The 22,017-nt window shown below is 37.7% G+C and overlaps 2 protein-coding genes across 7 annotated transcripts in view; one reads left to right on the forward strand and one right to left on the reverse strand.

Annotated features, from left to right (window-relative positions):
- Positions 1-19,879, forward strand: part of GPHRA (golgi pH regulator A) — a 61,067-nt gene extending 41,188 nt beyond the window's left edge. For 2 of the 3 annotated variants that reach the window (XM_081815833.1, XM_081815834.1), the window contains 5 exons: positions 953-1,045; positions 14,571-14,666; positions 16,353-16,442; positions 17,387-17,452; positions 17,580-19,879. In XM_081815833.1, coding sequence (XP_081671959.1) covers positions 953-1,045; positions 14,571-14,666; positions 16,353-16,442; positions 17,387-17,452; positions 17,580-17,786 — 552 coding nt within the window. In that variant the 3' untranslated portion in view covers positions 17,787-19,879. The remainder of the gene's footprint in view (positions 1-952; positions 1,046-14,570; positions 14,667-16,352; positions 16,443-17,386; positions 17,453-17,579) is intronic. The other variant, XR_014144132.1, reaches the window with a different exon arrangement.
- The window catches only part of PDZK1 (PDZ domain containing 1), a 39,424-nt gene continuing 36,071 nt past the window's right edge, over positions 18,665-22,017 (reverse strand). For all 4 annotated transcript variants that reach the window (XM_081815831.1, XM_081815830.1, XM_081815832.1 and 1 more), the window contains 2 exons: positions 20,845-21,135; positions 18,665-19,278 (listed from right to left, as the gene is read on the reverse strand). In XM_081815831.1, the coding sequence (XP_081671957.1) occupies positions 19,225-19,278; positions 20,845-21,135 (345 nt within the window). In that variant the 3' untranslated portion in view covers positions 18,665-19,224. The remainder of the gene's footprint in view (positions 19,279-20,844; positions 21,136-22,017) is intronic.

Genomic DNA, 22,017 nt, shown 5'->3' on the forward strand with positions numbered 1-22,017 from the left:
CTTCATGACATTGCTCCTACCCCCAGCAAAATTCTTACTCAATAACAGAAATTAGTGGGATATTTGAGAGGTTTTTCAACTTTGGAAGGTGACACACACCACTTCTGATTCAGGGTCAAGATGGTAGCTCCTGATTGTTTTTTATTCCCTTATAAATTAGTAATATTGTGAGAGCAGTGCCATGATCTAGCCATGTTTTAAAAGATCCAGATCAATGGGCACCTGTGTGGCTCAGTTGGTTGAGTGTCCGACTCTTGATTTTGGCTCAGGTCATGATCTCAGGGTCATGAGATTCAGCACCGTGTCAGGCTCTGCACTGGGTGTAGAGCCTGCTCAAGATTCTCTCTCTCTCCCTTTCCCCCTGCCCCTCCCCCTGCAAGGCCCCCTCCCCCAGGTCTCTTTCTCTCTCTTAAAAAAAAAAGAAAGGATCCAGATCAAGAAGTGACCTAACTATGAGAAGTAACTTTCCTATTTACACCTAAAATACAATATAATTTAAATATGCAAAATCTATTAGTTAAGTTCATTCGAACTATTTTTATCCTTTTCAAGGATCACTTCATAGGAATAGCCATATAGGGTAGAGGTTAACATAGGCTTTGAAGACAGACCTGAGCCGAAATTCCCCTACTCACTAGCTGTGTGACCTTGGGCAAGTTATCTAACCCCTGTTAAGTCTCAGTTTTCTCATGTGTACAATTAAGATAATAGAACATGTAAGAGTTGTTATAAAAATTAAAATAGATAATGTATGTAAGGTGTTTATCCCAATTTCAGGCTTAAAGTAAGCATTCAATAAATGTTGCCCACTAGTATTATTTTAAGATTAATATCACGTGTGGGTTTTTCACTCCAGCATAACAGTAATTTCATAGAGGCTGGAATGTTTTGGTTGAGCATAAGTTTACATTTTGCTGAGACTAACCATGTTTTGTTGTTTGTTTTCCCTCAGGAGAGAATAGAATACTCAAAAACTTTCAAGGGGAAATACTTTAATTTTCTGGGTTACTTTTTCTCTATTTACTGTGTTTGGAAAATTTTCATGGTAAGTATATTAGTTTTAACTGTCAGGGTTTAGGTTATTTTCCCCGCTAATGGCAGAGAGAAAAATGGGTTTGACTGAGGCCCTGAACTAAATTCCAAATCCAATTGAGTCAACAGAGAATGCTGTCTTTCACATCCCTGAGCCTGACTCCTCCCCCTCTCTTTTTTAGGTCACCTAGAGGTTGCATTTTTCTTCATTCAGAAATCATTAATAAGATCATAGTTTATAAACTATATGAAGGGAGTACAAAAGTTTCTTATTTTTGTACTGCTTTCTGTATTACCCTTGAGTATATCTATGTGACACAATCCCTACCTTCAGCTCAGAACAGAAACCACTTCTCCTTTTTAGTAATCTGTATTTACCTAAAAAAAGTTCAGTCCAAAGTAAGTGCCACAAGTAAAACATATTTCTAGAGATAAATTCATTTTATGTGCTTATAGCTCTCATTCTTCTGTGGCTCTCTCTTAATGCTCTCTTCTTTATGATGAGGGAACAGAAGGCAAGCTGAAGACAAAGCAGAAGCTGACACCCCACAACTCCCCCTCCATGGGATCTATGTGACAGTCCTCAGGCACTCCTGGCTGCCCTAAAGGAAAACTTACAGAGATCACAATCCTACAAGACAGGAGTCTCCCTCAGTTTACAAATGTCTTAGCAATCTATAAGAACAAAGCATTTCTATCAATGGCCTAGCTTCCAGAAGGGAATGTAGATACAATTAAATGTCCTTATAATCTGCAGCCCATTGACAGATACTTGAAGCGGGCAAAGTATAATGTCTCCAGGAAGCTCCCAACTATCTTACTGTTAAGCCTTACTAGAAGGAAAAACAACCTTAACTTGACAATGACAAAGCCTGTGGTATCCTGTGAGTCTTCTTTAGCATACAAAAATCCTTTTGAAACCTCTCTTTTCCTTACATCCCCCAACTCCCACCCCTCACAACCCCAGGGCAGCAGCTCTTTCTGCCCATGGGTCCTGTCCCTGTGCTTTAATACACCACCATTTTGCACCAAAGACATTTCAAGAGTTCTTTCCTAGTCGTCAGCTCCGGACTCCATCCCACTGAACCTCAATTATATTCTAAAACTTCATCATTTATATGCATTTTATGTACATTCTTCTTGTGACTCATCTGTAGATATTCATGGATTTCAGTGTGATTACAGAAAAGGCTGATGGACTTTCTGGTTCTGTGACTTTCCTACTGGGGCTGTGTTTGCACAAAGAGGAGCTTTATCAGCTTGTTAATTTTGGTCAATATAGATGAATGGAAGATTCTGGATTTTAGTAGATCTATGATAGATCTAGATCTTTATAGTTTGAGATTTTTACATTTAGGTATATGATCCATCTGGAGTTAATTTTCTCAGACGATATTGGAATGTGGATCCAAGTTCATTTTTTTCATTTAGATATCCACTTGTTCTAGCATATATCTAGCATATAATATTATGATATTTTAATAAATTGATGTCAATACTATTCGGAGAACAATTTTTAAACCTTGATTCATTTAGTGGAAGAAGATAAATGAAGATAGTATGTTCAATTAGCTAAGCTACTAAAAAGTTTTTCCTGAGTTGTAGACTTTAGAGGAGCATATCCTTTTTTAGCAGCTTTATTGAGGTGTAAGTGACATTTAATAAACTGCACATATTTAAAGGGTATATAGTTGGGTAAGTTTTGACAGATGTATACACCTGTTACAACAACTATCACCACACTTAAGATAGTGACCATATCCATCACTTCCAAAAACTTTCTTGTGCCCCCTTGTAATGTCCGTCTCATACATCCCCAGTCAACCACCAATCTGCTGTCATTATACATTAGTTTATATTTTCTAGGACTTTATATAAATGAAATCTTAGAGTAAGTACCCTTTTTCTGTCTGACAGCTTCTACTCAGCATAATTATGTTTCTTTCATGTTATCGTGTGATCAATAGTTTATTCCTTCTCATTGTTGAGCAGTATTCCGTTGTGTGATTATACCAGAATTTGTTTTATCTGTTCACCTGCTGATGGGTATTTGTTTCCATTTTGGGGATGTTACAAATAAAGCTGCTATGAACATTTGTGTACAAGTTTGTATGTGGACATATACTCTCTTCTTGGGAGAAAACACTTAGGTATAGCATGGCTAGGTCACATGGCAGATGGATGTTAAACTTTTGAAGAAATGGCCAAACTTTTCGAAAGAGGTTGTACTATTTTACATCCCCACTTGCATTATTTGAGAGTTTCATTTACTCCACATCCTTGCTCACATTTTATAGTCAGTCTTTTAAATTTTAGACATTCTAATAGGTATGAGGTGATATTGATTGTTTAATCTGCATTTCTCTAATGCCTAATGGTGCTAAACAACTTTTCATGTGCTGATTTGCCACCTGCATATTTTGGGGGAGAGGGGAGATACAGCTATTGAAATTTGTTGCCCAATTTTTAAATTAGGATTTCTTTTTATTGGGTTTTGCAAGTTTTTCACTATATTCTGGAAACCCTTTATCAAACATGTGATTTTCAAATATTCTCTCCCAGTCACTAGCTTAGCTTGTCATTCTCTGCATAGTGTCTTTCAAATAATTGAATTTTTTAATTTTGATGAAGTCCATTTTATCTTTTGTTTTCTACTATAGGTTATGCTTTTGGTGTTGTACCTAAGAAATCTTTGCCTAACCCAAGGTCACAAAGATTTTTTTCATCTTTTATTCTATAAATTTTATAGTTTGAGATTTTTACATTTAGGTATATGATCCATCTGGAGTTAATTTTCTCAGACGATGTTGGAATGTGGATCCAAGTTCATTTTTTTCATATAGATATCCACTTGTTCTAGCACTGTTTGTTGAAAAGATTATCCTTTCTCATTCAGTTGACTTTGCAATTTTGTCAAAACCTAATTGACCACATATGGTTGGGTCTGTGTCTGTACTCTGTTCTTTCCAATTGATATGTATGTCTGCCTTTATGCCATATAGCACTCTGTCTTGAAATAAGTCTTGAAATCAAATTGTTTAAGTACTCTTTGTTCTTTCTTTAAACTTGTTTTGGCTATCCTGTGTCCTTTACATTTCCATATGAATTTTAGAATCAGCTTTTTAATGCTGCTGAATACAAAAATATCTGCTGAAATATGTATTAGAATGTCTGAATCTTCAGATCAATTTGAAGAGAAATGACATCTTAATATTGAGTCTTTCAATTGATAAACACAGTGTAACTCTTCATTTATTTAGATCTTCTTTAGTTTCACTCAGCAATGTTTAGGTTTTAGTGTACAGATCTTTTACATCTTTCATCAGCTTTATCTCAAGTATTTAATATTTTCGGTGCTATTATAAATGGGACTGTTTTTATAATTTCAGTTTCTGAGTGTTTCTAGTATATAGATACACAACTGATTCTTGTCTGTTGATCTTCTATTTTCACAGCCTTGCTAAATCCCCTTATTCTAAAAGCTTTTTATAGATTTCATAGGATTTTTTTCTACATAGACAATCAGATCTCTGCAAATGAAGACAGTTTTGCTTCTTTGTTTCCTATCTGGATGCCTTTTATTTCTTCCCTTCCTTTCCCTTCCTTTTCTGTCCTATCCCATCTTTCTTCTTTCTTCTCCTCCTTTAGCCTTATTGCACTGATCAAAATCTCCTGTACAAAATTAAACAGAAGTGGTAAGAGCAGTCATCCTGATCTTGTTAAATATGGTGTTAGTTGTTGGCTTTTCCTAGATGCCCTTTAGCAGGTTGAAGAAGTTACTTCTACTCATAGTTTATTGAATGTTTTTGATCATGAAAGTGTGTTTGATTTTGTCAAATGCTGTTTCTGCATCTATTGAGAGGAGCATATGACTTTTCCTTTTTAGTCGACTGGTATAGTGAGTTACATTGATTAATTTTTTAATATTAAACTGGCCTTGAATTCCTGTAATAAACCTTACTTGGCCGTGGTGTATGTTGTTGGATTAATTTACTAACATTTTCCTAAGAATTTTTGCATCGATGTTTATGAGAAATATCAGAGTATAGTTTTCTTGTAATGTCTTTGGCTTTGGTGTCAGAGTAATGCTGACCTTAGAGGTTGAGAAGAATTCCTTCCTCTTCCAATTAGTGGGAGAGTTTATATGGAATTATTATCATTTCTTTCTTAAACATTTGGTGTAATTCACCAGTGAAGGCATCTAGAGTCTTCTTTGCAGGAAAATCGTTTAGCTACACAGATTTAATTTCTTTAATAGATAAGAAGGTTTGTTCAGATTGTATATTTCTTGAGTGAGCTTTTGTAGTTTCTGTCTTTAAAGGAATTCGTCCATTTTTATTAAAGTTGTCAAGTTTATTAGCATAAAATTGCTCTTAATATTCCCTTATTATCCTTTTACTATCTATAAAATCTGTAGTGATGTCACCCCTCTCCTCTTTATATAACACCTTTATTGAGATATTCACATACCGAAAAATTCACCCGTTTCGTGTACAGTTTGGTGGTTTTTAATATATTCACAGAGTTGTGCACACATAAATACAATCACCCCAGAAGAAATTCCATACCCATTAGCAGTCATTCCTTATTTCTTCTCTAGACGTAGGCAGGCACTAATCTATTTTATGTCTCTATAGATTTTCTATTCTGGATATTTCATGTACATTGAATCATACAACGTGTGGTCTTTTGTGATTAGCTTCTTAGTAAAAGTTTTTAAGGTTCATCTATATTGTAGCCTCTATCAATACTTCATTCCTTTTTATGGATGAATAATATTCATTCCACGATATGGATATGCCACATTTTATTTATCTGTCCATCAGTTGAGAAACATTGGGTTGTTTCAACTTTTTGGCCATTATAAATGATGCCGTTGTGAGCATTTATGGATAAATTTTTATGTGGGTATATGTTTTCATTTCCCTTAGGTACATGCCTGTGAAAGTAAAATTGCTGGGTCATGTGCTACCTCTATGTTGAACCTTTTGGTGAACTGCCAATACGCCGGGCTGTTTTCCCAAGCAGCTGCACCAGTTTACATTCGCACCAGTGGTGTAACAGTTGTCATTTCTCCACATCCTCACCAACACTTATTTATCTTTTTATTAGAGTCATTCTAGTGGCTATGAAGTGATATCTAATTCTTGATATTGGTAATTTGTGTCTTTTTTCTGATCAGTCTGGATCAAGGTTCATCAATTTTATTGAACTTTTCAAAGAACCAGCTTTTGGATTAATTATCTGTATTGTTTCTCTGTGTTCTATTTTATCAATTTCTGCTCTGATTCTTATAATTTCTCTTCTGCTTATTTTGGTTCTTTTTCTAATTTTGTAAAGTGCAAGCTAAGATCATTGATTCAAAACTTTTAATATGTGTTTTAGTGCTATAAATTTCTTGCTAAGCATCTAACAAAATACATTTCTGATGTGTTGTATTTTTACTTCATTCAGTTCAAAATATTTCTAATTTTTCTTCTTTGACTCATGGGTTATTCAGAAGTATGTTATTAAATATTTGGGGGATCTTGTGAATATCCTTCTGTAATTGATTTCTAATTTAATTCCATGTCATCTGAAAACATACTTAGTATGATTTAAATCTCTTCAAATTTATTGAGACTTGTTTTCTGCTCCTGTTGGCTGGAGTGTTGTATAAATGTCGATTAGGTCAAGTTAGTTGATAGTATTGTTAAAATTTTCTATATCCGTGCTAATTTTCTGACTATCTTATCAGTTTCTTTGTGGGGGGGGCGGGATTTGATGAAATTTCAAACCATTGTTGTGGATTTGTCTTTTTTTAGTTCTATCAGTTTTTGCTTCTGTATTTTTTTTACCCAATTATAATTAACACAGAATATTAATTTTGGATGTACAACATAGTGATTCAACAATTCTATAGATTACAGAGTGCTCACTATAAGTGTAGTCACCATCTGTCACCATACAATGTTGTAATATTGACTATTCTCTGTGCTGTACATTTCATCTCCATGACTGAAAGTTTGTGCCTCTTAATCCCCTTTATCCATTTCACCCATCCCTTCACTCACCTCCCTTTGGCAACCACCAGTTTGTTCTCTGTATTTAAGAGTCTGTTTGGTTGTTTCTTTGTTCATTTGTTTTTAAGATTCTGCTTATAAGTGCAATCATGTGTCATTTGTCTTTCCTTGTCTGACTTATTTCACTTAGCATAGTACCCTCTAGGATTGTTGGAAATGGCAAGATCACATTCTTTTTATGGCTGAATAATGTTTCATTGCATATATGCGCCACATCTTTTTATCCATTCAACTATCAGTGGACACTTGGGTTGCCTCTCTATCTCAGCTATTGTAAATAATGCTGCTGTAAACAATAGGGGTGGTGCATATAGCTTTTCAAATTAGTGTTTTCATATTCTTTCAGTAAGTACCCAGTAGTGGGATTACTGGATCATATGATATTGTTCTCTTCTGTTCCATTGATCTATATGTCTGTTTTTGTACCAGTACCATACTGTTTTGGTTACTACAGCTTTGTAGTATATCTTGAACCCCAGGACTGTGAGACCTCCAGCTTTGTTCTTTTCAAGATTGTTTTGGCTATTTGGGGTCTTTTGTGGTTCCATACAAATTTTAGGATTATTCATTCTAGTTCTGTGAAAAATGCTGTTCATATTTAGATGGGGATTGCATGGAATCTGTAGATTGCTTTGGGTAGTATGGACATTTTAACAATATTAATTCTTCTAATCCATGAGCGCAGATTATCTTTCCATGTGTTTGTGTTGCCTTCAGTTTCTTTCATCAATATTTTATAGTTTTCAGGGTAATAGGTCTTTCACCTCCTAGGTTAAGTTTATTCTTAGATAATCTTTTTGGTGCAGTTGTAAATGGGATTGTTTTCTTAATTTCTGGTACTTAGTTATTAGTATATAGAAATGCAACTGATTTCTGTATACTAGTTTTGTATCCTACAACTTTACTGAATTCATTTATCAGTTCTAATGTTTTGGTGGAGCTTCTAGGTTTTTCTATATTATCATTTTATCTGCAAATAGCCAGTTTAACTTCCTTATCATTCTGAATGCCTTTTTTTTCTTGTCTGACTGCTGCAACTAAGACTTCCAGTATTATGTTGAATAGAAATGGTGAGAGTGGACATCCTTGTCTTCTTCCTGATCTTAGAGGAAAAGCTCTCAGTTTTTCACCAATGAGTATGATGCTCATTTTCACCAATGAACATTTTTCATATATGGCCTTTATTATGCTGACATGTGTTCCTCCAAACCCACTTTGTTCCCTCTAAATCCACTTTATTGTGAATGGATGTTGTACTTTGTCAAATGCTTTTTCTGCATCTTTTGAAATGAGCATATGGTTTTTATACTTTATTTTGTTGATGTGGTTTATCATGTTTGATTTGAGAATATTGAATCACCCTGGTATTCCTGGAATAAATTCTACTTGATCATGGTGAATAATTTTTTTAATGTATTGTTGAATTGAGTTTGCAAAATTTTTTTTTCAGTTTGCTAAATTTTGTTAGGAATTTTGCATCCATGTACATCAGAAATATTGGCTTATAGTTTTCTTTTTTTGTAGTGTCTCTGGTTTTGGTATCAGGGAAATGTTGGCCTTGTAGAATGAATTTGGAAGTTTCCTTCTTCTATTTTTTTTTTTTTAATCATCTGAGAAAAGGGGTGCCTGGGTGGCTCAGTTGGTTGAGCATCCGACTTGGTTTTGGCTCAGGTCGTGATCTCATGGGTCGTGAGATCGAGCCCTGCATCAGGCTCCGTGCTCACTGTGGAGTCTGCTTGGGATTCTTTCCCTCTTCCTCTCCTTCCATCCCTCCCCATCCCCCTCTCTCTAAAAGAAATCAGTGTATCTTTTTTCTCTTTTTTTTTTATGTTAGTCACCATACAGTACTTCATTAGTTTTTGATGTGTTCCATGATTCTCAATAAATCTTTTTTTAAAAAATCGTTTGAGAAGAATAGGTATTAACTCTTCTTTCTTTATTTTGGTAGACTTGACACACAATGTTACATTAGTTTAAGGTGTACAAGCATGGAATATCTTTCCATTTGTTTGATTCATCTTCAGTTTCTTTCATCAGTGTTTTACAGTTTTCAGAGTATAGGTCTTTCACCTCTTTGGTATTAACTCTTTGTTAAATATTTGGTAGAATTTACCTGTGAAGCCATCTGAATCTTGACTTCTGTTTTGGGGGAGTTTTTTTTATTACTGATTCCGTTTCATTACTAGTAATTGCTCTGGTCAGATTTTCAATTTCTTCCTGATTCGGTTTTAGAAGATTATGTTTCTAAGAATCTGTTTCTTCTAGGTTGTCCAATTTGTTGGCATACAATTTTTCATAATAGTCTCTTATAATCCTTTGTATTTCTGTGCTGTCAATTGTTATTTCTCCTCCTTTATTTCTGATTGTATTTGAGTCTTTTTCTTGATGAGTCTGGCCACAGATATACCAATTTTGTTAATCTTTTCAAAGAAACAGTTTCTGGTTTCATTGATCTTTTCATTTTTTCTCTTTCATTTATTTCGGCTCTAATCTTTATTACTTCCTTCCCTTTGCTAGCTTTGGGCTTTGGTCTTTCTTAGCTCTTCTTTTAGGTGTACGGTTAGGTTGTTTACTTGAGATTTTTCTTGTTTCTTGAGTTAGGCCTTTGTTGCTATGAAATTCCCTTTTAGAATGGCTTTTACTGGGCGCCTGGGTGGCTCAGTTGGTTAAGCGACTGCCTTCGGCTCAGGTCATGATCCTGGAGTCCCGGGATCGAGTCCCGCATCGGGCTCCCTGCTCGGCGGGGAGTCTGCTTCTCCCTCTGACCCTCCCCCCTCTCATGCTCTCTCTCTCTATCTCATTCTCTCTCTCAAATAAATAAATAAAATCTTAAAAAAAAAAAATTTTAGAATGGCTTTTACTGCATCTCAAAGACTGAACCATTGTATTTTCATTTTCATTTGTCTCCATGTATTTTTTTATTTCCTCCTTGATTTCTTGGTTGACCCACTCATTGTTTAGTAGCATGTTATTTAGCTTCCATGCATTGGTATTCTTTTTAGATTTTTTTCTTGTGATTGATTTTTAGTGTCATACCATTGTGGTTGGAAAAGATGCATGATATGATTTCAGTCTTCTTAAATTTATTGAGACTTGTTTTGTGGCCTAAGTTGTAATCTATTCTGGGGAATGTTCAACATGTCCTTGAAAAGAATGTATTCAGTGGTTTTTGGATGGAATGTTCAGTATATATCTGTTAAGTCCATCTGGTCTAATGTGTTGTTCAAATCCACTGTTTCGTTATTGATTTCTGTCTGAATGATCTACACTGATATAAGTGGAATGTTACAGTCACCTGTTATTATTGTATTACTGTCAACTTCCCCCTTTATGTCTGTTAATTATTGCTTTATGTATTTAGGTGCTCCTATGTTGAGGGCATAGATATTTATAGTTGTTACATCCTCTTGTTAGATTGATCCCTTTATCATTATGTAGTGCCCTCCTTTGTCTCTAGCCTACAGTCTTTGTTTTAAAGTCTACTTTATCTGATATTAAGTATTGCTATCCCAGCTTTTCTCCTGCCTTTTGCATGGTGTATTTTTTTATAGCCCTTCATTTTCAGTCTGTATGTGCCTTTAGGTCTGCAGTTAGTCTCTTAAAGGAGCATATAGATGGGTCTTGTTTTTTTTATCCATTCAATCACCTTTTGTCTTTCAATTGGTGCATTTAGACAATTTACATTTAAAGTAATTATTGATAGTTATGTACTTACTGCCATTTTGTTCATTATTTTCTGGTTGTTTTTGTGGTTCTTCTCTTTTCCTTCTGTTTCTCTCTTCCTATGTGGTAGTGTTATGTTTGGATTCCTTTCTCTTTATTTTTTGTGTACCTATTATAGGTTTCTGATTTGTGGTTGCCATTAGGCTTATATATTTTATCTTAGGTGTATAGCAGTCTGTATTAAGTTGATGGCTGAACTTAGGTTCAAGCTTAAATTCAAAAACATTTTAAAAGTACTACATTTTTACTCCCCCTCCACATTTTATGTATATGATATTGTATTTTACATCTTTTTATTTTGTGTATTTCTTGGCTGGTTTTTGTAGATATAAATGATTTTACTACTTTTGCTCCAGACTGGCTTTATACATGATTAATCTACTACATGTATTGTGTGTTTACTTTTACCTGTGAAAATTTTTCCTTTCATAACTTTCTTATGATTATGGCCTTTTCTTTCCACTCAGATAATTTCCTTTTACATTTCTTGTAGGGCTGGTTTAGTGGTGATTAAATCCTTGAACTTCTGTCTGGGAAACTTTTTGTCTCTTTTTTTATTCTGAATGATAACTTTGCCTTGTAGAGTATGCTTAGTTGCAGGTCTTCCTTTCAGTACTTTGAATATATAATGCCACTCTCTTCTGGCCTATGAATTTTCTGGTGAAAAATCAGCTAAAAACTTTATAGGGTTTCCCTCGTAGTAACTTTTTTTTCTCTTGCTGCTTTTAAAATTCTCTCCTTAGAGGCACCTGGGTGGCTTAGTCAGCTAAGCATCCAACTCTTGATTTCAGCTCAGGTCATGATCTCAGGGTCATGAGATCGAGCCCCACATTGAGCTCCCCAACTCATTGGGGAGTCTGCTTGAGTTTTCTCTCCCTCTCCCTCTGCCCCTCCCCCTGCTTATGTGCACATGTGCTCTCTCTCTCTCAAAATAAATCTTTAAAATTCTTTATCATTACTTTCTGCCATTTTAATTTTACATATCTTGGTGTGGACCTCTTTGGGTTAATCTTGTTCGGGGCTCTCTGTGCTTCCTGGATTTGGATACCTGTTTCCTTCCCCAGATTAGAGAAGTTTTCAGTTATTCTTTCTTCAAATAAATTTTCTGCCCCCTTCTCGCTCTCTTCTCCTTCTGGGATGCCTATAATGTGAATGTTATTACACTTGATGGTGTTGCTGAGTTCCCTTAACGTGTTCTCCTTTATTATTATTCTTTTTTTCTTCTTGCTGTTCAGCTTGGTTGCTTTCCATTACCTTGTCTTCCAAATTGCTGATCCATTCTGCATCCTCCAGTCTACTGTTGATTGCCTCTAGTGTGTTTGTTTTTGTTTTTGTTTTTTTAATTTCAGTTATTGAATTCTTCATCTCTGACTGGTTCCTTTTTATATCGTTGTTGAAGTTCTCATTGAATTCATCCATTGTTTTCTCAAGTCCAGTGAGTATCTTTATGACCATTACTTTGAATTCTTTATCCAGGCATATTGCTTATCTCCATTTCATTAGATCTGCTGCTGTGATTTTGTCCTCTTCTTTCATTTGGGACATATTCCTCTATCTCCTTATTCTGTCTAGCCCTCCGTTTGTTTCTCTGTATTAGGGGATCAGCTATGACTCCTGGTCTTGAAAGTAATGGGGTTCTGTGGTGGTCTTGAAAGAAAAGGTTCTGTGGTGCCCTGTAGTGCAGTGCCTCCAGGCACCAGAACCAGGTGCTCCAAGGGTGTCTCCTATGTGGGCAACATGCACCCTACTGTTGTGGCTGAGTTGCATTTGCCTTAGTTGGCTGCAATGACCTGCTGTGCCTGCTGTGGGCACACTGGGCAAGGTTTAGTCCCTGCACAGCCAACTAAGAGGCTCAGCTGTTGGAACTGTGGGCACACTGATGTGTAGGGTTATCTCTCTCTCTCCAGGGCTGCTTTTGGAGTGGCGTGGGTCCCTGCTCAGGCTGCTTGCAGGGTGTGGTGGGGCAGGAGTTGTTTTGAAGGACCACCTGCTGAGGCAGGCAGGTCCCCAGGTGAAAGTCGGGGCAGGGCGCTAGCAAGATAGGTAGAGAGTATTAGTGGTAGTTCCCACAAGTGTCTGGCTATCTAGATGGGGGAGGAGAAGAGAAATGGTGCCCACCAGCACTTTTGTTCTGGAAGTCTCCTGAAGAGAAGTCTCCCTGACCCTCCAGCACATGTTGAGATTGGTAACAAATATCCTTCACATATACCCAAGCACTTTTCAAACTGCTGTTTCTGTGCTGTCTCTCAGGCCAAGTTATTTATTCTAGCTCTTTAAGGGCTGGGACTTAGTTTCTGATTGCCCTCTGGCTCTCCCAGAGTTAAGGCCTGCTAATTTTTAAAGTACCTGGACTTAAGCCCTGCTGATTTTAAAAGCTCCCAAAGTTTATCCCCACTGGTTTTCAAAGCCAGATGTTACTGGGAACTCATCGTCCCACTGCCTGGGGTGCCTTGTGTGGGGTCTGATCCTCTCTGCTTCTCTGTGCTTGTGGTGTCCCTCCTGTTTGTGGTTAGTCTCACAGGAGTTTGGTTCCCAGGTGTGTCTCAGCCCCTCCTACCCTTTTCAATGTGGCCTTCTCTCAACAGTTAACTGTGGAAGGTCTGTTCTGCCAGTTTTCATGTTGTTTTCAGAGTTACACAGAGGTAGCTATTATCTTGGTGTGTTTGTGAGACAGGATGAGCTCAGGATCCTCCTACTCTACCATCTTCCTGACACTCCTGCTTCATGTGTTTTAAAGCTCTATTATTTGGTCCATACATCTTCAGACTCATTGTGTACCCCTTGTTGAAATGATCCTTTTATCATTCTGAAATGACCCTTTAATCCCAGGCAATATTTTTTACTATGAAATCTACTTTGATATTAATATAGACCTTCCAGTTTTCTCTTGATTAGTGTTAGCATGATGTATCTTTTTCCATTCTTTTATTTTTAACCGATTTGTATCTTTATATTTAAAGTGGGTTTTTTTGTAAGCAACGTATAGTTGGGTCTTGCTTTTTTATCCAGTCTTATAGTCTCTGCCATTTAATTGGCATGTTTAGACCAGGATTCAGCCATCTGCAGCTCGTAGGCCAAATCCAGCCACCACCTGCCATTGTAAATAAAGTTTTATTTGAACACAGCCAAGCGCATTCATCTGCATATCATCTGTGGCTCTATCACCACAGTGTCAGAGTTTGCCAGACTGTTGTCAGACTGTTTACATTTAATGTAATTATTAATATGGTTGGATTTTAAACAGCAGTGTTGTTACATGTTTTTTTATTTGTCCCATCTGTTTTTTTCCATTTTTCCTTTTTTTCTGCCTTCTTTTGGATTAATTGGGTATTTTTCATAATTCTGTCTGATCTCTTGTTGACTTGTTAGCTGTAACTCTTTTCATTATTTTAGTGATTGCTCTTCAAGCATTCAGAAAATAGAGTGAATAACCCTGGAATTCTTGATTCTCTTACTCAAACTTTATCCACCAGACTGTTACCTTTCTAACTTCTGTGAAATTAAGGTGTATATGCCATAGCCTTTTTTCCTTCTATTCTTTACAGAAAAGAAAGATAGGGTAGATAAGGACTTTTGTTTGCCTGTATGTGAATAGCCAAAATAAATGTCTTATATATGATTTAGATTGAGAGTAGAATTGCATTTTTAGGAACATCCACCTGTAAGATATGTTACACTGATTCATTATTTTGAGTCACTTTTTGAAATAGTGATTATTGAGATACTGTAATATAAAGTTCCATGTCTTTGCAGGCAACCATCAATATCGTTTTTGACCGAGTTGGGAAAACTGATCCTGTCACAAGAGGCATCGAGATCACTGTGAATTATCTGGGGATCCAATTTGATGTAAGAGTTGTATCAAGATCCTGGTTTCATACATTTCTATTTTACCTGCTATAAATTACAATTGTTAAGATTTTAATTTCTTACTTAATTCTGCCTTTGTTCTTCCCACTCTCCTCTGTTTTGACATACTCATATGGAAGATTTGTAAAGGACATAAAACCAGAAGTGATAGCTGGTACTTATTACTGTCTTAGATGCTGATTATTTCTGTAGTTCCTCTGCTGCTTTTCTGTAGCCAGCTCCCCCTCCCCAGTTTCTCCCCACCAAATACTGGATACTTCTCTCTGTGATACATGAGATTGTCAAATCCAGAACTCACCTTTGGTTCCTCTAGTAGAAAAGTAACTACTAATTAGTGTTCCATGTTAGAAGTGAAATTATGTCTGCCGTAAAAAGCTACCAATTAATTAATGTGGACTTTGAGCTAAAGATGGTAACTGTAACCTGTGCAGTTTTAATCTTCTTTCTACCTGTTTTATAATACCACTATCATTAAACACACTCTTGTCCCAATTTAAGTTTAATGTCTTTATTTATAGAAGAATATATTTTCCAAATGTATGTATATATATATGTGTGTGTGTATCTATATATAAATGGCCATTGATTCCAGCTGATTAGCACTTTGATATGATAGTAAGACTCACGTTTTTAGTCCCTCTGAGGGCTATTTAGCTGTGCTGTGATTCTAGTGACAGACTGCATGCTCCCCGCAGCCATCTGCCTCAGCTGGACATGCTCCTAGTAGCTAGATAAAATGAAAGCAAACCAGAGCAAATTGAGCTCCAGTCCTTGATGAACAACTCAAAGCACATGGTTTTTGAGGATAGATCAATAGTATAAACTTTTTCATGTGAGGGAGCATGGTATCTTTCCTCCAAGTAGTTTATAAATTATACCACAAAATAGGCTTCACTATTGCTGATATGTGTTCTCTTTTCCTCTTTTAAAATTTTTACTAGGCTCAATTATTAGAAGTGTTCTTCCTTATCAGTGCTTTCTGAGGCTAGTTGCTGTGGTGTCTCTGTATTTCATTTATAATCCATCTGTATACTCCACGTTTCAGAATTCTGAATAACATCTTTTAGATGTTAGTAATAGCAGTTCCCCCACAGACACTTTTCAGACCTGAATCAAGCACAGGGTCCCAAAGCTGCCTTCCACTATGAAGCAAACCAAGAGGAGAAAAAAGTAACATCATGTAATTCAAGTGAAGGGCAACTATTTCCTAGACCATAGCTGAGAATATTTACATATTCTTTTATTATAAAAAGAAAAATTTCTTTAAGTTTTGGGTGATCAGGGGACTATCATTCACAGATGTTAAAAATAATTTAGCTGCTATTTAATAATTTCAATTTGTGCTTTTCACTTAACACACCAAAGCTGCATCATTGGTTCCATCTGTGTTTCTCTGACTAATGTTATTTTCATCACCACTGCACTTGCTTGCTTCCGTCCTAAGTTTTTATTAAGTCTACTTATTAAGCTATCCACTGCAGTCTTCCTAGGTGTAGTTGCCCCTTACTCATTTTCCTCCCTCCCTAAAAATTTTTTTAAATCAGGTAGGGCCTAATGAAATTCCCTCTCAGTCACATAAGAGATCAGAATGCATCAGAAGAATAGCCTTCACATGTCTCTCAACAGAGATTTCACACATACTTTTCCTTCCTTTTATGGTGGCAGGTAAAGTTCTGGTCTCAGCACATTTCCTTCATTCTGGTTGGAATAATCATCGTCACATCTATCAGAGGATTACTGATCACTCTTACAAAGGTATGTTGTAGCACTGAGTTTAAATTAGGATTTGCGGCATTTCATGTGGCACCATGAGATAATTTTACCTAATTAAGATTTCTGCCTTCGGAGAACTTAAACAGTCACAAATATTTAAAAGACCTACCATAAAATTTTTTAAAATTGAAACTGCTCAATAAACTGATGATGATGGGTTTACATCATACGCCAATCAGATGAGTACATTTAACAAAGGTCATAGAATGAGTTCACGGTCTGTTTTGTTCGCTGATGTGGCACCAGCATCTAGGAGTAGAAACTGGCACATGGTAGGAGCTCCAGAGATACTTGGAATGGATGAACAAGATAGGTATTTGAGGTTAGAGTAACTTTGAGAGTTATGTATAAGGAGGACATGTAAGGAGGACAAGTAGAATGTTTTACTATTTTCTGATCAACGTCGGAAGGCTTTATGGAGGCAGAAGGTAGGTTTTCTCTTGGAGAAGAGGTGTGGGGAGCCCAAGATCCAAGAGTTGTTTGAATGAAAGGAGTGAAGAGGTTAGGAGGAGAGAAGAAGAGAAGGGCACTCCAGGCATCTAGCACAATTTTGGCAAGAGCTTAGGAGGCTAGTAGTAATTACAAGGGCTTGGGGTGGCCTGGAGTAATCTGGTCTAACGTTTTACAGTGATATATGAAAGTCCTGTGTATCACATAGTTTCTGAAAAATTTGCTAGCGATTGGAATCCTTTCATGTCCTAATGTAATTAGTTCTTAAAACCACCAGCTCTCCCTCTGGGGACACCATAGCTGGATCCTTTGCTATCAGTCTGTTTCTCTTCTTCACAGCGTTAATCATATCTGTTGTTCTCTGCTGGATTGCTATGGGGAAGAAACACTTTTCACTAAATGTTAAGTAGGCTCCTTAATGTTCTTGACACAAGAATCCGGCAGCACTGCATAAGTTCTTCTCCCTTTCTTGACAGTTCTTTTATGCCATCTCCAGCAGTAAGTCCTCCAATGTCATTGTCCTGCTATTAGCACAGATAATGGTAAGTGTAATGACCTAGTTTTATGCTTACAACTGTAAACTGCCAGAAGTGTTTATACTTCTAAATATTGTAACAATTCCTTTTGGTCCTTCACCACATTCCAAGTGACTTCTGGATTAACTTACAGGGCATGTACTTTGTCTCCTCCGTGCTACTGATTCGAATGAGCATGCCTCTAGAGTACCGCACCATAATCACCGAAGTGCTTGGAGAGCTACAGTTCAACTTCTATCACCGTTGGTTTGACGTGATCTTCCTGGTCAGTGCTCTCTCCAGCATCCTGTTCCTCTATTTGGCTCACAAACAGGCACCAGAGAAGCATATGGCACCTTGAACTCACACCTGTTACAGACTGCTGCAGGCCAGTGGTGTCAGAATTTGGATATAAGAGAAAAAATGGAGGGGACCAGGGCCTCATGTTTTTTAAACAATCAAAATGCTGAGGTAGCATATTCTGCCTTCAGCGTATGCCTCCCTCCTCTGTGGATACTGTGATCATGAGTAGCATTAGCTAGAACATGGGAGCGTGAAGTAAACTTAAGCTAGCACTCAGCTGAGAGCATCCCATGTGGGTTTGAGGCTGGTGGGAAAGGGGGTGGAAAAGAGCCAAGAAACTAGGTGGGGGGAATACACTGGAACTCTGCAGGTAAGGGGAAGTCTCAGGGAGCTGGGCCGAACACCCGGAATTTCTGCTCAAGGCTCACACGGAGGAGGTTATGGCTTTCCCTTAAGATTGACTGTCATTAAAATCAGATTGCAACCCTTTGGCCTTAGCTTCATTTTCTCAAGGACAGCTTGGTGTAGTGTGCTTGTGCAATCTAACACGAGTTGGCATCCTCCTGCCAACCCCTGCCCCATTAAAATAACCAACAGGTTCTCTCTTCTTGTCTGGGGACAGGACGGTGTGCTACTGAAATAGATTCTGCCAAGAGCGTTCAGGTATATCATCTTTATTGATTTCCTTTTAATTAAGTTAGTATTATTTGAGAGTGAATTACTGTACATTCAATTTGGTGATGATGTCTCATTTTTTTCTTTCCATCTGCCCCTCATGCTGTGTGGTAAAACAATGAATAACTGTTAACTAGAATAAGTCATTTTCCTAGCCCCTACTTTCTCCATCTGTGAAAGGAAAATGCTGGAAAGGTTACAGAACATTGAGAAATGCAATTTAAGGAAATCCTGAGTTTTATCACCAGTAAGTCTCTAAGATCTTATTCTGAATTTTATTGTTTTGGGTTTCTAGAGGCAAAATGAAGGTTACAGCATAAAAGCAAGTTTACCAAAAACAAAAGCACTCTTGAGGTTTTATCAACTAACCGGGAAGATTCAAGTATACTCTAAAGGCATTCTTAATGGCATCTATTTTAGCAACCACAACATTCTTACAAAAGTATAATTTTAATAGGCTCATCTGCTCAGATACTTTATAGCAGCTCTCACATATACAGATTTACAAATCATCTTTAATGCTCAAGGAGCCTATAGAATTAAGAGATATCGTCATAGAGAAATGTAGTGAAGTTGAAGCTTGAAAGAAATCACGTGAAAAGAATGTGGTTCCCGCCTTAAGTTGACCATAAATAAGCCATCTATTGCAATAGTCACCCCCAAGGCAAATGACAACAGAAGACAGTCCCCCATGATGAACTGGTTGCCAGAGGAGTTCCTCTCTACCAGAGACAGTGAATGGGTGGCAGCTCATTCTTCGGGAAAGGATCCCTACTCAACACCCAGAAACAGCTGTCAGCCAACGCCGTTAGTTGCTCTCATCACATCTCTGTATCTTCAGAATTGGAAGAAGAATGTGAGGCTGTACTGTACGCCTACGCAAAAGAGAACAAAAGGTCCGTAAGTGCGAGAGTGTGAATGTCAGCAGCTGCATGACTTCAGGCAGGGAGTAGAGTCACTCACTAGAAGCCAGGTAACCTGAATTGTGCAGTTGGCTTTGTTTCGCCTGCCGTTTGACACTAACAAATTTTTTAATATCTGTAGATCTTTTCTATAAAGCTAGCATACGCCTATAATTGACTTGCTATAGAAATATAAAATTTTTTAAAGACAAGTAGACGCTTTCTTTGCTAAGCAATCAAGAATGCAAGGTCAGTGGCTACTGTGTGTGCTGTGGTCTGAATGTTTGTATTTCCCCAAAATTCATATATTGAAATACTAATCCTAAGGTCAGGTGATGATATTAGGAGGTAGGAACCTTTGGGAGGTGATTAGGTCATGAGGGCAGAGCCCTCGTGATTGGGATTAAGGCCTTATGAAAGAGCCCCCCACCCCCACCTCGAGCTCCCTATCCCCTTCTACCATGTGAGGACATAGCAGGAAATTGGCCAGCTACAGCCTGGAAGAGGGCCTTCCCCAGACACCAAATCTGTCCTTCAGAACTGTGAGAAATAAATGTGTGTTGTTTATAAGCCACCCAGTCTATGGTCTTTTATTATAGCACCCCAAACTACGTGTGTCTTCATTAACAAACAGTATTTAATTTATATGACCAGTCTGTAAAATTAATGTAAATGGAGTAGAATTAAATGTAATGGAAAGAAGAATGATATAAAACTTTTAGAGTCTTGGCTTTGCCATACATTTCCTCTGTGAACTTGGACAAAAATATAAAAGACTTATCGAGGATTTTAATCCAAATACAGAGTAATGCTTATTCCTCCCTATTAATAAAACACAAATACCTGCCAATTATCTTAAAAACAATGTCTCTAACCACCACCATTCATTTTATGCTTAGCATTATTAACCAGGCACTGTTTGAAGCACTTTGATAGTCTTAGTTAATAGGAAACAAACTGCGGGTTGCTGGAGGGGAGGTGGGTAGAGGGATGGGGTAACTGGGTGATGCACATTAGGGAAGGCACTCAATGTAATGAGCACTGGGTGTTATATGCAACTGATGAATCACTAAACTCTACCTCTGAAACTAATAATATACTATATGTTAATTGATTTTAAATAAAAGAATCAGTAATTTTTAAAAAGTCTTAGTTTATAATAATAATAATACTACAAATTATCCTTGGTTTACAGGTGGGGAAAGTGAGGCAGAGAATGAATAAATCCATTTGCCCAAGGCTGTTAAGTGGCAGAACCAGAATTTGTACATAGTCTGATTCAGGTTCTTCTGATGGTTCCATTATAATTTTGATAAACTTTTATTTCTTGATTTGACAGTTACCGTCAACTCCATGCCATGAAAAAGCAGCTCGTCCTCCTACCACTTCTCCACCAAAATAATTTGACTTGCTTGTTACCTTTGTAATTTCCTAGTATTCTAGGAAATCTGCGGTAAACAGAGACCTGAAGTGTGCTTATTAAGGATTTTATCATACCCTGATAGGTTAGATCACTAAAAGAAGTCTATCACCACTCACTCGTTCTTTTGCCGTGTGTGAGTCGTGCTCTGGTTCTGCCAGTGTCTCTTCTTTGGAATCAGTGGGGGCATCCAGTGGATCAGCCATGGAGGAAACAATAGGGATTTTCTTAGCCTGGAAATAATCATAGGCTTTCTTTCCACAGACTAAGAGTGTGACATTCTCCCCACTGCTCTGGATTCTGTCTACCAACTTCTCATAGGGTTCATCCACCACGTTCACTCCATTCACTTCGATGATGATATCTTCATCCTCCAGCCCTGCCAGCTCGGCAGGGCTGCCCTTCAGTACCTATAAAAAGAAGGTCTGAATTATCACTTCCAGACACGGATAAAGGAATGTTAGATTAGCTTCCCTTCGGAGGAGAGAGGAGTCTGAAAATGTGTTCTTAATCACATTCTTTCTCCCTGAGGTACAGAAGAAAGGTGCTCTAATGCTTTTCTGCTTCAGAAAGTTCCAACAACCGTACTCAAATGAGTACCATGGGAAGAGGGCTCCAAGATGACAGCACAAGAAGACTCTGAACTCACCTCCTCCCACAGACACCAAATCTACACCTACATAAAGAGCAATTCCTCCTGAAGACCTGAGGGCTGATTGAGCAGCGTCTGCACAAAAAAAGGAGAGACCACATAGAGAACAGCAGGAGATGGAGACACAGTAATGATGAGACCCCCACCCCTGCCACTACAAACTGCAGTAGGGAGGGATAGCACTGAGGAGTCTGCACAGATTCCCCAGACCTGGGGCCCAGGAAAAAAATAGCAGTTTAAAGAGCAGCTAGACTCTGAAGGGAACCAATTTACTAACCACAGAGCATCCAGCAAATGGTAGGGAAACTGCTGAAACTCTCAGGGTCACGCGTCTAGCAAGTACCACTGTTGACATTCCCTCTCCAGCTTGATAGTGTAAGTCGGGCCCAGGGTCCAGGTGTTCTAGCCATCCTGCCACCTCAGCAAACCCAGGGACCCTAGCCCACACCAGCTGCAGGTGGGCACTGTCTGGCACACACCAGGACCCCCTCAGCTGTCTCACCAAAGTAGTCATGGCATAGGCGCCCCAAGATCACCCCAGCCAATGCCTGCTTCAGCCATGCCACCAGAGCTAGCTCCACCCAAAGCCACTAGGTACATGCAGTCTACACTGGGGACATTTCTACACAAGATCACTCCT

Source organism: Leptonychotes weddellii, chromosome 4 (assembly GCF_054177405.1).
Source record: "Leptonychotes weddellii isolate Sample4059 chromosome 4, ASM5417740v2, whole genome shotgun sequence".
NCBI classification, from domain to species: Eukaryota; Metazoa; Chordata; class Mammalia; order Carnivora; family Phocidae; genus Leptonychotes; species Leptonychotes weddellii.